General features: G+C 47.8%; 2 protein-coding genes across 5 annotated transcripts in view; one reads left to right on the plus strand and one right to left on the minus strand.

The window, feature by feature from the left end:
* Positions 1–12,739, plus strand: part of LOC140898625 (transient receptor potential cation channel subfamily V member 6-like) — an 87,820-nt gene extending 75,081 nt beyond the window's left edge. For both annotated transcript variants that reach the window (XM_073312712.1, XM_073312719.1), the window contains one exon: positions 999–12,739. In XM_073312712.1, coding sequence (XP_073168813.1) covers positions 999–1,299 — 301 coding nt within the window. In that variant the 3' untranslated portion in view covers positions 1,300–12,739. The remainder of the gene's footprint in view (positions 1–998) is intronic.
* Positions 3,602–13,845, minus strand: part of LOC140898617 (ephrin type-B receptor 5) — a 138,787-nt gene continuing 128,543 nt past the window's right edge. For 2 of the 3 annotated variants that reach the window (XM_073312682.1, XM_073312690.1), the window contains 8 exons: positions 11,110–11,165; positions 10,876–10,995; positions 9,310–9,557; positions 8,048–8,263; positions 6,758–6,907; positions 6,419–6,612; positions 4,954–5,109; positions 3,602–4,162 (listed from right to left, as the gene is read on the minus strand). In XM_073312682.1, the coding sequence (XP_073168783.1) occupies positions 4,054–4,162; positions 4,954–5,109; positions 6,419–6,612; positions 6,758–6,907; positions 8,048–8,263; positions 9,310–9,557; positions 10,876–10,995; positions 11,110–11,165 (1,249 nt within the window). In that variant the 3' untranslated portion in view covers positions 3,602–4,053. Of the gene's footprint in view, positions 4,163–4,953; positions 5,110–6,418; positions 6,613–6,757; positions 6,908–8,047; positions 8,264–9,309; positions 9,558–10,875; positions 10,996–11,074; positions 12,976–13,845 lie in introns of those variants that run through there. The other variant, XM_073312699.1, reaches the window with a different exon arrangement.

Here is a 13,845-nt window from a genome sequence, read left to right on the forward strand (position 1 = left end):
TAGCGTTGCCCCTAGGCTGCAGGCCATGCCATTTGCCCACTCCCAGCTGGGTTTTTAGGAGAGAGAACGTCTGCACTCTGCACTGCTCAGATTGCCACCACCTTCCTTCCCCTCCAGGAACAGATACAAAAGCCTAGCACCAGTGGCTCCTTGCCTTGGAAAGCTTGTGGGAAAGGCCTTGCCTTTGAGGTAAACAAACTGTTGCTTGGGTGAGACAGTGGATGCACACTGACTCAATATCTATGTCGGCAGAGAGACCAGAGGGGGAGGGCACTTGCTGCCTGCTCTGGTTTTCGGCAGCAGGACCCAGGAATTGCCAGACTGGCGCAGATCCAGCTAATCTAGTATCCTGTCTCTGACAGGACCCAGTAACACGAACCTCGGAGGCAGGCGTAAGGAACCCCAGCATGGGTAATTATGAAATAGTTGGTCCTTAGGGGAAGTTCCTTCCTTGAGCCAGCCTGCTGGAATTTGGCTTGTTCTCCAAAGCAGAAGGGTTTTATAACCCTCATAGTATTTTATCCTTGCTAATGGAACTGTGGCTGTTTTCATTACTCACAGAAATGCAGAATGCTTTCCTGAATCCTTCTCAGGTCTTTGCCCCAATGAGATCTTGTGCAAATGAATTCCACAGGTGACTTATGCATTGTGTACTAAAAGCACCAGATGGAGGGAGGTCAGGCAATAATTTGCTTTCCATTCTGCTCTTGCAGCGGCTGCTATTGCAGGGGAGGTGGAGCATGGAGAGTTACCTCTCTGTGTCAGTTCCCACTGCTAGGTGAGAGATCATCATGTAACACGAAAGTAAGATTTTTCCCCTGACTGCAGTGGCTCAGGCCTGTAGTGTAGTGTAGTTCTTTTGGAGAGAGGGAGACATTGCATTGGTAGGAGAGGCCTAGTTGGTTTGGCTTCTGCTTTGGCTTGGGGCTGAAAAGTGTGAGATGTAGGTATTCCTAGCACACTGGTCTTGACTGACTTTGTTCTCATCCTGCCTACAGGGTGGAAGACCGATGCGAAGGCAGGCAGCACAAGATGCACCGCTACATGGAAGCATTTAAGTCCCAGATCACAGAAGACTTTGACAAGTACTCACAGAAGAAACAGGAGCTGGAGGATGAGAAGGACATGGAGGCTCCGTACAGGAAGAAGACTCCTTGCAGCACTCCAGCTGTGTCGCCAAGCCTGTCCCGGAGGAGCTCCAGTCATGGCTGGGACATCCTGAGGCACAGCACCCTAGGCCAGCTGTACGGCCATGTCAACCTTGCCATGGAGAAGGAAGAGGAGGTCTACCATGTCTGAGTGACAGCTCATCTGCCTCCTTGCAGTGAGTGATCCCTCTCTCCTGCCAGTGGTAAAGGCCACGTTCCGGCATGGACACCTTGCAGTAGTGAATGTCCTATTGCCTGCACTCCCGTGTGGACGGCTCACTCCACAGCAGCTCTCTGTGGGGCTAAATGGAGTGCCTGGAGCGTGTGAGGACATGGGGCTGGTCACCCATTGCAGGAATGTAAACACTCACTAACTTCTTCCCCACCAACCCATTCAAGAGGAAAAATGTCCGATTCCTCACACAGATGGCAGTACTGCTAAAGTATATTCACTAGTGCAAACATGTAGCAGTGCCCTCAGGTGGAGGCATGTGGAAGGTGCGTCTGCTACCATGGCAGTGGTAGCGACTGGAGCGTCTCCTTAGCATCCCATGGTGATGTCTGTGTTTTTGGCACTGAAGGTGCGAGTTTGGTCTCAGACGGTGTAGATTTGGCTGGCAAGCATAGCGGGTGTAAATCTGGATCAGGTTGTGCTCTGAATTCCCCGACACTTTGGCAAGCAACAGAGAGCTTTTCTAGGCATGGGCTTGCTGACGGGTTCCAGCGCTGATGCTTCTTTATCCTCTGACTGTCTTTGTGCTGCTGTGACTCTCTTGTCCCCCAACCCTACCCCCCAGCTCAAAGGGCCCCTGGATTATTTTTGTATTTAGTTTTATTTACATTTGAATCAGGAGTTTTCTCTCTCGCTCCCTCTGTTAAAGATAAATTAATATATTTTACTATTTCAGTGCATTGAAGGGTCTGAACTGTGAATTTTACTTGGAGTAATGTAGACCTCCTCCTTTAAAAGAAATCTCCTCCAGTCCCTTTCTGAGTCCAGCTGTCAGTCTGTTACCTTTAAAGAAATGGATTCCTGCCCTCCTCTCAGCTGCTTAGCTGACCACAGGACTTCAGCCCACGCAGGGTTAATGTCTACAACAGCCCTGCCTTTCAAACTCCACCCCCAGGCCTGGGTGTTGGGAAGTGGTTTGCTATAGAATGGTAGGCTGTACTCCAGGGGGCTAGCAGAGGGGTATGGATGGGTCAGGACATCTCATCCTGCAGAGGCACCAGAGAAGACTTGTTGGTACAAGGCCCCTGAGGTGTTCTGCTCACCCATGCCTCAGTGCTTCTATAAAGCCCTGAAATCTGGGCTCAGCTTCACCCTTTAATATAGATCTGTACAGAGGCACCCACATGTCTTCTCTTGGCTCCCAAAGGCCCTGCCCCTTACCCAGGGTGAAGATGTGTCAGCAGGCAAGTACTAGCCTATCAGAAGGAGACACACAACTTGCCTCCTGTAGACTTCGTCATGCTAGAGTGACTTTGTTTTACTGCCAGATAATGGATTTTATGGTGAGTTCCAGAGTATGCATTCCCTGGGAGCTCTCCCTGCTGTTTAAAGATCAGAGATATGATTGGTTGGGACTGGTTACTTCCTCTGGTTGTAGGCCATGGCTGATTGATCTTGGTTGGTCCCTTCTTGATGGGGGATTATGAAAGGTGCTAAATGTGTATGTCGATCCATGGTGATCAAATGGCCTGCATGGAGTTCAATTTCCTCCCACTAAAATCCTCCACACACTCCCCTTCTCTGGTCTGTGTTTATTTCATTTTCGCCTCTGCTCTGGGGGGCCAACTGGAGTCAGCGAAGAAAGAACCTTCTGCTCCAAGAGGTCACTCTGTCACCTTCCCCAATGTCCATAATGGCGTGGGAAGCGAATCAGAAGCCCCTGCGCCTCTTGGGTGCAAAGTGGTGTGGAATCAGAACCTAGGTCTCTCCTTCCCAACAGGGACTGGAATGGAACCAGAACCATCTATCAGCGGGAGTCTAAAGGCTCTGATCTCCTCCCTTCCTCTGTGATCCCTAGAACCAGAATCCTCTGCTCCCCCTTGAATGGCCAGAGCCCAGCAGCGGGGATCCAGGAATCTCTGCTCAGCCACCCTTCCCAACTCGGGAAATGGAGCAGTGTGGATCCAGGGACCACCTGATTCCCTTCCCCACCCCAGGCACCAGTGAATATGTTCCCCTCCCATCCGCTGGGACCATGGTGCAGACTCAAGGCCCCACTGTTGCCTGCCACGAAGCGGTGTGGAGCTCTGACCTCACTGTTGCCTTCCCAGCCCTTCCCTGGAACAGGAAAGCACAGCAGTAACCAGGTCACTCACCCCATCTTCTGTTACATAATGTATCCCCACTTGGTGCTCCAGCTCCCCATCAAGCCGAGGATGGCAGGTGGCTGGCCTGCCCAATCCCCATAGTACCTGAGAAAGAACCTCACACACCTGGACTATTTTCTTTTAGAAAAAAAATGTAACTTTCCTCTGCCTTTATTTTGCCTGGTTCAGGGTGAAAAATGTCTGTGTGGCTTTGATAGGCTCCCAGCTGCAGACACAGTCCAATGACAGCTTTGTAATGTTTTTGATCCCATCTGCTGGCAGAGAAGAGGCAGCAGGTGTGTCTGATCTGTCCAAATTATCTTCCAGCTCCTCCCCACATTACAGTAGCTCCCTCTTCCCCCAGTCCTTCCCCAATGTACAAGATCACCCACATCTGAATGGCACAAGTTCTGTAGCATTGCAGTCAAATCACTGCAAGGGTTTGGTTTGGTGGCATGGGACATTTAATGCCCACTCTCTCTCTCTGCACAAAGTCTCCAGGGAGCTCCTCGCTTGCTCCCATTGATAGTGAAAATCCCTCTGAATTCCCTTCCTGGAGTTTGGAGGTGGGAGAATGGTCTAAACCTCAGACCTCCACTGGTTCGAGCTGGTTCAAGTGAACTCTCATGAGCTGGATGCTGTTGAGAATCTTCTTCTGGTGACCAACCAGGGTGATCCCAATGCGCTGGATATCTCTGTGAGAGAAAGGGTGCATGGTAAAGATGGGGCTCCTGTTCTGAACTGTCCCAACCCACTTCCTCAGTGTCACTTCCCTTTCTCTGGCTCTGTCTTTGTCTTCACTGTTACCCACTTTTAACCCAATTTGTGGCATGGTTGGCACTAAACATGGTTTATGTCACAGCCAGCATGGTTAGTACCGATGGTGCTGCCACAGGTCTAGCCTGGCAGGTAGTTGTCTCCCAAACAGCACAGTATTTCTGCTTTGTAGATAGACACCCTCTGACTGTGCCGTGTGCCTGGTCTGGCTGGTCCTCCTCCTTCCCAGCTCTCAGTGTGGATGGAGATCCCAGAGTGCACTGTCCCATGAGCTGCTGGTGTCGCTCTGTGTTCCTGCCCTCCTGCTGGGGTACTATGGGACAGCAGCAGCCCAGGTTTTCCCAGAATGCACTGATGCAAATTCAGTTGTGCAGTGGTGTGGCGGCTGATGCACAAACATGTCCCACACATAATCCTGGTGTGGAAAAAGTGGCTGTGTGGGCACAACTCCCTTGTGTGTGTTTTACTCGGGTCAGATGAGTGTCAGAGCTGGTTACAAATACGCAGTTGTACTTCGAGGGTAGAAAGGGCCTAAAAGGATGTTAGATGGCAGTTGCCCTGCTGTGAACTGCCCCTCCATTACCTCTGTGTGTATCCTTTGAAGAGTCCCTACTCCTTATCTCCTAGCTCCTCTTCCACTCTGGAAGTTTCTCCTTAGGCGGAAGCCCTCAGCACCCAGCATCCTCTGCTCCATCCCAACTTTACTTACTCCAGTGTCATACGTGAGATGACATCGAAGGTGGTCAGTCCGGCCTGGTCAAAATTCTCCTTGTAGCGGCCCATCTTGATGGCATCCAGCCATTCATGGGAACTGGTGAGTGAGGGGAAGTCTGGGGGTGAGTTGCTCAGCAGGGGCTGGGATGGTCTGCAAAAGAAGAGGGAACTTAAGTGCTAAAAGTTCACATGACCAATGCTTACCAGCCAATTACAATACTGAGTCCAGAGGAGAGCAGAAAGGAAGGGGGACAACACCAGAGCAGCAAGGAATAAGGATAGACACTGATATCCCTTCACCATGCCCCAGCATCTCCACAAGTTCCTGCCTGGTGCCCAGGCTCTCTCTTACAAGCATCTTCCATTTCCCTTAAAAGCACCCAACCCAACTCACCCTGCTAAACAGGTGACAGTCCCGCCCTAATCGCGCTCCATCATGAATCCCTCTGGACAAGCATCCCCAGTTGTCCCAGACTCTCCGGCACTTGCTGGATCTTGCCTTACTGTTTGGGTGAAGACCCCTTGGAGCTGGGGTGGCTTTCCAAAACTGGGGAGATGGGGCTGGTGAAGTCACTCCCTATGTCTCCCCAGTTGTGGACGAGCTCTCCCTCTCTGAGCTACTCCCCTTAGAACAGCCCTTTAGCAGTTATCTCACACATATAGAGTGGCTCTTTTAGGCTCCAACACTTTCCCTCATCAAAGGGAACAGGAGTAAGCAGCAGCCAAAGGCTAAAGAAACCACGGTATATAAATGAGATTTTCTGCTTTTCCTGCCTTTTGAATCTGTCCCAAGGCTAAAAGTCTCTTTCTATATTGGTGTTTAATAAACTGAGCACAAGCACGCACTCCTCCCCTCCCCCAGCCTTGCACTGTGCTGTGCTGGGCCGAGGTTTAAAACCCACGGGAAAATCCCTCCAGGCCAGCAGGACGTGTTTCCGTCATCCACTCTGGAGCCATCTAATCCTGGCTGCATCTATCCCCAGAGACATCCCCTCTGCTGACCTCCTGCATCTGGTTCCAACAGGCTGGGAAATGCAGATGGGAAAATATCGTATGCGAGACACATTTCTAATTCCAGATTTAAGTAAAGATTTCCTTTTCTCCACAGTCTGGGTCCTCCTTCCTCTGCTCACCCCTAATCCCCGATGTACCCACCACAGGTATTCCCCTCCCTTCATCTGCAAGGTCCCCCATTTCATGCTCACCCCTAACACTGGCTGCCCTGCTGCAGAGATTCCTCTCCCCTTATACTTAGCCCCCACACTCCCATCACCAAGATCACCCCTAATCCCATTTGTAAAGTGCACTAGGCACTGGTTCCATCTTCACACACACACACACATGCCCTTTTTAATTCATAATTGATCCCAGTCTCAGATCTCCCCTGCTTCTTCTGCTCATGGTCCTAGCCTAGCACCCCAGCCACACCTCACCTGCTTTCTGCCCATGGCCCATCTCACCTGCTGCTCCCTGTGCCGGTGGCTTTAAGCACGGATGGCTTGCGGATCATCTTGTCTAGAGCACTGACTATCTGCTCGAATTTGGGCCTCTGAACCCGCTCCTTCTGCCAGCAGTCAAGCATGAGAAGGTGCAAGACAGTGGGGCAGTCTGGGGGTGGTGGCAGGCGATAGTCCTGGTCAATAGCATTAATTACCTGCAGCAAAGGAAGAAACATGCCACGATAAGACCTGGGAAACACTGGCTTCAGCCACTGAGATGTATCTGGGCCTGTTCCACCTTCAGGAGGGACATCAGTGAGAGCAGAGAGACACATACATTCCTGCCCAACCAGAACTTACATCCTGATTAGACATGTCCCAGTAAGGCCTCTCGCCATACGACATCACCTCCCACATGACGATGCCATAGCTCCAGACATCGCTGGAGGATGTGAACTTGCGGTACTGGATGGCTTCAGGAGCAGTCCAGCGGATGGGGATCTTGCCACCCTGAAGAGCAGAGGGAGAGGAGGAGAAAGCAGAGCGCTTGTGAGGCCTGGAGAATCCAAGGAACAGACTTCATTGAATGGCTGAGCCCAGATCCCAGCACCCAGCCCATCCCAGAGAATGTGGCGCCAGGACAGAACAATGATATTTTGTTGGTTGTTTTGGGGTTAAATTAGTCATGCTCAGATCCCCACCTTGTCCCATGGTATGGATGAGAGCAGAATCCAACCTGTGATTGCTGAAAATCCAATTGTCTAATGAAGTTTAACCCTTATGGTTGGATTTTTCACTGGCGTCGAAGGTGCTCAAATCCTATTGAACATCAATAGGAGTCAGGCACTTGAAGTCCTTAGATTCCTTTGAAAATCCCAGCGTCCAACACCAGAGACAAATGTACTTGATCAGCTTTTCATCCCTTTCTCTTCTGGCCTGACTCTCCCCAACTGACAAAATATTCAAAGCCACTCAGCTGCTGGCTCTTGCTCAAAGCACATTAATCTGATCCCCATCTCACCACCCAACTAGTGGATCCTCCTCTGAGCCCTGCACAGAGGATGATGGCTCCAGTCCCTCTCTCTTGCAGGGAGCCCAGGGCGGGTCTGAGCTCTACATATATAATGGCTGGTTTAGGTATTGCTCATAGGTGCTGTACAAGGTTTTTTGGCAAGTGTTTTGGGTATAGCACTTACCCCATGCACCCCAGAGGCAGGAGAGGAGTTCAGTGCTCAGCCTCTCTGCTGAGCTGGCCAGCACACTGCAGCTGATGGGGTTTGGAATGTGCACCCTTACCCCACATGGCAATGTTCTGAGCTCACCAGCTCATTTTGTACAGCTGATTACATGGCTGCAGTTGTCAGTCACTATCTGACTGGGGCTAGGTTAAAACTGATGACCTCAAGGTGAAAGGTTCTACACCCCATTCCCAATCCCTCCAGTCTTTTCAATCTGAGGCTGAGCTGGAAGTGGTGCACTTGGGGTGGAAGATGCTGTACCCCATTCCTGGTATCTTGTCCCCGAGATACTGCCTGTTCTATAGGTAAGAGGAGCACACACAAGATTTGTATAAAGAATTAACAGTGAGTGGAGGACAGGCCTGTGCAGGGCAGTCACAGTATAAGCCCAGTTTCCCCACCAGTAACTCACCAGGGCCCCAGTATAGGTGGGGTTTGAGGCATCATCTTCCAGGAAGCGGGACAAACCAAAGTCAGACACCTTGCACACCAGGTTGCTGTTGACCAGGATGTTACGGGCAGCCAAGTCACGGTGGACATAGTTCATGTCCGAGAGGTAACGCATGCCAGCTGCGATCCCCCGCTGCATCCCCACCAGCTGCAGCATGCTAAACTGTCCTTCTCGTTGCTGCAGACAGAAGAGACACACCCAGAAGATTCAGGCCTCAGTGGACACAGGCATTACAGCCAGCAGAGAAAAGCAACAATGAGGGATTGGAGCAGGAGGGATTATGAAGTTAGTTAAAAGAACTAAATATGTCTATGTTCAGCCAAATTTAGGAAAGACAGAACCACCTACAGGGACCATACAAGTGTAAACACCAAGGAAGGAGAGGGGAGTTTAAGGCAATAGATCGCAAACAGTTTCATACTGGAGACCCACTTCTGAAGATACATCTAATCTTGGGGACATTTTCTCTTCTAGCCTCCAACTCCTGATCCTCCATCATCTCTGTAGCAGCTAGATGACCAGGCTACAGGAAAAAAGAGCGACCTGCAGCCCTCTCTGCTCTGATCTTTCAGGTCTCTAATTCGGTTCTATGTGCTGTATAAGCTTCCAATTGTAGTATCACCTGCAAATCTGTCTGTGGTTAAATTATCATCAAACACCTGGTAAAGAAAGAGGTGAAGCAGCTCACAAGGAGCAGAGAAATCCATCTTCAGTTCTATTTTAATTTAGTTGATCAAAAAACCTCTGAAAACTCTAAGAGGCTATAATTAGCACGAAGCTTTACTTCTTGAAGGCAGAAGAGCCACTATTTGGTCAACAGGAAGCTCCACGGACCACCTAAAAATGCCCTATAATGCACAGCTTGAAAACCACATCCCTAAGGAGGCCTCGGGGGATAGGATTAATAGTAACTGCAGGACAGGAAGCAGAGTGGGGCATTTTAGCCTGGATATCAGGAAATATTTCTCATCAGTGAGTTTGTATTGGACGGTGGAACAGTCTACCCATCTCCCACTGGGTGACCTGGCCAGTGATGGAAGATTCTCGACACATTGGGCCCAGAGAGATCCATTCAGTGTCTCATCATTATCTCCATCACACCTCCAGGGAATTGGCCTTGAGATATGACAGATATAGAGAAGAAGAGGATGGAGAGATTAAATGATGGAGCTGACAGTGACAAAGAGGTGCGGGTGCATGGAGCAGAGTCCAGCTTGGGATACCCTGAGAAAGGAATCCAGTGAGCCGTTCTCCATGAACTCTGTGACGATCATGACGGGTCGGCTCTTGGTGACCACACCCTCCAGGCGGATGACATTGGGATGCTCAAACTGCCCCATGATGCTGGCCTCACTCAGAAATTCCCGCCGCTGCTCATCTGTGTAACCTGACTTCAGAGTCTTGATGGCCACTGTGTACTCCCGCTTCCCCGGGGGTTTCAGGCGCCCAAAACACACCTCTCCAAACTCTCCTGCCAAGGGAGGAAGAAAACACAGCTAGCATGAGATGGGGAAACATGAGATCCTAGTGAGGGATAGACTGGAAAACAGTCTACTGTTAAGATCCCAGGGACCAACAAGGACCAGGGTAGTGGTTAGAATCATAGCATATCAGGGTTGGAAGGGACCTCAGGAGGTCATCTAGTCCAATCCCCTACTCAAAGCAGTACCTAATCCCCAACTAAATCATCCCAGTCAGGGCTTTCTCAAGCCTGACCTTAAAAACCTCTAAGGAAGGAGATTATACCACCTCCCAAGGTAACCTATTCCAGTGCTTCACCACCCTCCTAGTGAAAAAGTTTTTGCCTACTATTCAACCTAAACCTCCCCCACTGCAACTTGAGACCATTACTCCTTGTTCTATTATCTGCTACCACTGAGCACAGTCTAGATCTATCTTCTTTGGAACCCTCTGTCAGGTAGTTGAAAGCAGCTATCAAATCCCACCTTATTCTTCTCTTCTGCAAACTAAATAATCCCAGTTTCCTCAGCCTCTCCTCATAAATCATGTGCTCCAGCCCCCTAATCATTTTTGTCGCCCTCCGCTGGACTCTTTCCAATTTTTCCACATCCTTCTTGTAGTGTGGGGCCCAAAACTGGACACAGTACTCCAGATGAGGCCTCACCAATGCCCAATAGAGGGAAATAATCATGTCCCTCGATCTGATGGCAATGTTCCTACTTATAAAGCCCAAAATGCCATTAGCCTTCTTGGCAACAAGGGCACATTGTTGACCCATATCCAGCTTCTCGTCCACTGTAACCCCTAGGTCCTTTTCTGCAGAACTGCTGCCTAGCCACTCGGTCCCTAGTCTGTAGCAGTGCATGGGATTCTTCCGTCCTAAGTGCAGGACTCTGCACTTGTCCTTGTTGAACTGCATCAGATTTCTTTTGGCTGAACCCTCTAATTTGTCTAGGTCCCTCTGTATCCTATCCCTATCACTCCTCCCAGTTTAGTGTTAGGGTTCAGGTTAGCATAAAATTCATGGTCAAAGCTCCAATTTGAACGAGGATGTGTTTTAAGGTTTGAAACAGAACAGGGGGTCAACCAAGGATTTGGGGGTGGCCTTTTCAATGCTGCTTTAGACGCAGCTTTGGACCAAGCTAGGGATTAAAGTTAAGGTGCATTCTGGTCAGGATGCAGGCTAGCTGCACTGATATTGTTCCAGGAAGTAGGGTAGGGGTTAATTCTCAATGGAGGCTAGCAGTGATGTGGGTCAGGATTGAGTCACACCAGGAGTTGCAAAGCTATCGGCCATAAAGAGGGGTTTGCCATTCTCCCTGCATTACCTGATCCAATGACCTCCTCAATCTTGACAAAAGACACATCAATCTCCTTGGCAAATTCCCGAATAGCCTCATTGGGGTCCTCGTAGGTCGAAGGGTCAATGTAATACTTCACCCCAAGCCCTACGAGGAAGAAGAGATAGCCCAACCATGATCACAGCCAAGCCCCAGGGAGGAACAGACATGAGTGAGCCCTGAAGAGACTCTCCCTGCCACCTATCCCTGGTGAACACTTACCCCGCGTGCTGATGTACTGCTGCAGACGGTCTGTATATGGGGTCTCTCGCCTCTTACTGTGGGACACAAAGAAAAGGGGAAATCAAAGCAGGCAGGAAAGGGTCTCCCAGGCTTCCCAGTGTGAGGTCAGAATCAAAGAAGCACAGAAGTCAAGGATGGAATAGACTTATTAAGGTCCCCACCATCTGCTGGTGGTCAATGCAGGGTTGATCCCTACAGCATATCTACCCTTGCTGTATCCAGTCAAGTTTCAAACATGCAAAAGGTTGGGACCTCCATCAGTCCCTCTGGGAAACTATTCCATAGCCGAATACAATTATCTGGGAAGGTTTTCCCAATATGCTTGGCTAAACTTTTTAAATTTCATTCCATCACTACAGGTTATTCTTCTTAGTACCACCCTAAATAATTCCTTTCCTTCTGTGTTTTTTATACTCATCAACTATGTTGTTCTCCCCTTATGTTGTTCTTACCACAGCCACACAGATTTAGTTCTTTTCAATTCTCCCCATAAGTCAGCCCCTCCGTATCATTTCTGTTGCTCTTGTCTGAACTGTGACCACCTTGACACATCTTTCTGGTAGTGTGATACCCCAAACTGAACACAGAGATCATACAGACAGGGCCTCCCTGTTCCACGATATGATGCCTTTGTGCATACAGCTCAAAATCGCAATAGTCTGTATTTCTGTCATATCATATTGCAAAGACGTATGTAATTTCCAGCCTCCGTTGTCTCTTTGCAAGCTTCTTCCTCCCATTCATTATGTATGTCTCAGGTCATTCTCCAGCCATTCTAGATAAACTTTCCAAGTTGAATCTTGTTTTCTTATTTTTCTGCCCATATTTCTAATCTCTCTTTATTTTTATATGACTTTATAATACTTCTCTGTACTCACAGGTATTCACAGCTCCTTCTAATTTAGTATCATCTGTGTATTTCATTTATATGACCAACTTCTTCTTGATCAGATTAAATAAGACCAGGCCCCAAACCAAGCCCTGTGGCATCTCAACACACAGATACCCAGCAACTCAATGCTTTTCTGCTTATCATCATCCTCTGGTTACAGTTTTTCAGCCAGTTTTCAATCCATATGACTGTTTCTATCCAATCCAACTGGAATTTGAGATACGATTTCACAAAACACAGGGTTTAATTGCTTTATTAGTGTCCAGAGTTCAACATATCTACAACTACCATCCACTAATTCTGTAATTCTAAAAAATAACAACCATCAGGCTCGTGCGGCACCCTGCATTATTCATAAACAATGCTTTTTTCTCAGGACTCTGTTAAACCTTCACAACTTTAGTGAGCGATTTTTCTCTCAAGATCTGCTCAGTTATTTTATCATGGACAGAAACTGGCATTACAGGGTAATGATTGCCAGCATCGTTCCCCAATGTTTATTGTTTTGAAGGTCAGCACTACATTTGCATTCTCCGCCAAGTCCTCTGATACCTCTCCTGGTTCCCATAATTTTCAAAAATAAGTTTATCTGCAGAATTCCCTTTAAACCCTGCATTGCAAATTGACAAGACAATATGTGTTAATGTTTCCAAGTGTAATATATATTTATAATGTATTTAAATTTTCTAAATATAAACCTAATCATTTTAATAGCTATTTTGTAAGGTTTTCCTTATTTACTAAATGTCCAAACTTATTTTTCTTATTGAAAGCAGATTTAAAATAAAAAGGAGTAGGATATCTCAGCCATTTCGGTGTCATCATTAATTTCATCCATTCTCTCATTGGTAAGTGGGCCTTCTTTGTCTATGGTATTTCTTCTCCCACAGACGTATTTACAGAATCCTTTTAGTCCCCTCCTCATCCCCAGCTTTGGCTAGTATTAATTCATTCTGCTTTTTGTAAAAAAAAAATATATGCTTTATTGAGTTGTGCACATATCATCACATATTTCCAACCGTAACAGGAAATTATAGTTTTAACAGTCCAAAGTTACAACAGGAGACTGTAACAGAAATATAACAACATTTGTATTTTTTCATTCTTTCCTCCCCAGAAAAAAATAACAAAAGAAAAAAATGTACATGAAAAAGGAAAACAAATATTAAAAAGGGAAAGAGGAGAACAAAAAACAAACCCTAGATTTTGCTCCATATACATGAGAGGAAAGGCTAAAAGGTTCCTTTTTGCAGAATGCAGGGGGGTAGGGTGGAGCAGAGACACAGAGAACACATATAGATGGTCTAAGGCTTCAGAGATGGGGTGAGTTTGAGGATGGGGATGTTGATTGGTTCTTGTTTTTATCTTTCAAAAGGACCCCATCATTCATTGTCAGACCCCAGGGGGGGTTCTTGTTTTTCTGTTGTGCTTTGGTTTATGCTACTCTTCTCTTTTCCCTGCAAATTGTTTATTTGACTTCTCTTTTTCTACAGTGCTTTCTTTAAACCTACCTTATTATCTTTGAATCAGTCCTTCCTGGAGCCACGTGGGCTGCACTCCTTGTATTCTTGTTTTTCAGACGAGCTATAATTCCTAGGATCTTAATTAGAGGGTATTTTCAGACTCCCCAGGCACCTTCTACATCAGCAGATTTTAATACTTCCTCCCATCAGTTTTTATTCACTAGATTTCTTCATTCCCTAGAGTTTGTTGGCCTAAAATTTTAATCTACAAGTCCATTCTTTACTGTGCTGCAGGCAAACACCTTGTGGTCACTAGTTTTAAGCTTCCCTTTTGTTTTCACTTGAGGCCCATCCAATTCC

This window comes from Lepidochelys kempii, chromosome 1, assembly GCF_965140265.1.
Source record: "Lepidochelys kempii isolate rLepKem1 chromosome 1, rLepKem1.hap2, whole genome shotgun sequence".
Lineage (NCBI taxonomy): Eukaryota > Metazoa > Chordata > Testudines > Cheloniidae > Lepidochelys > Lepidochelys kempii.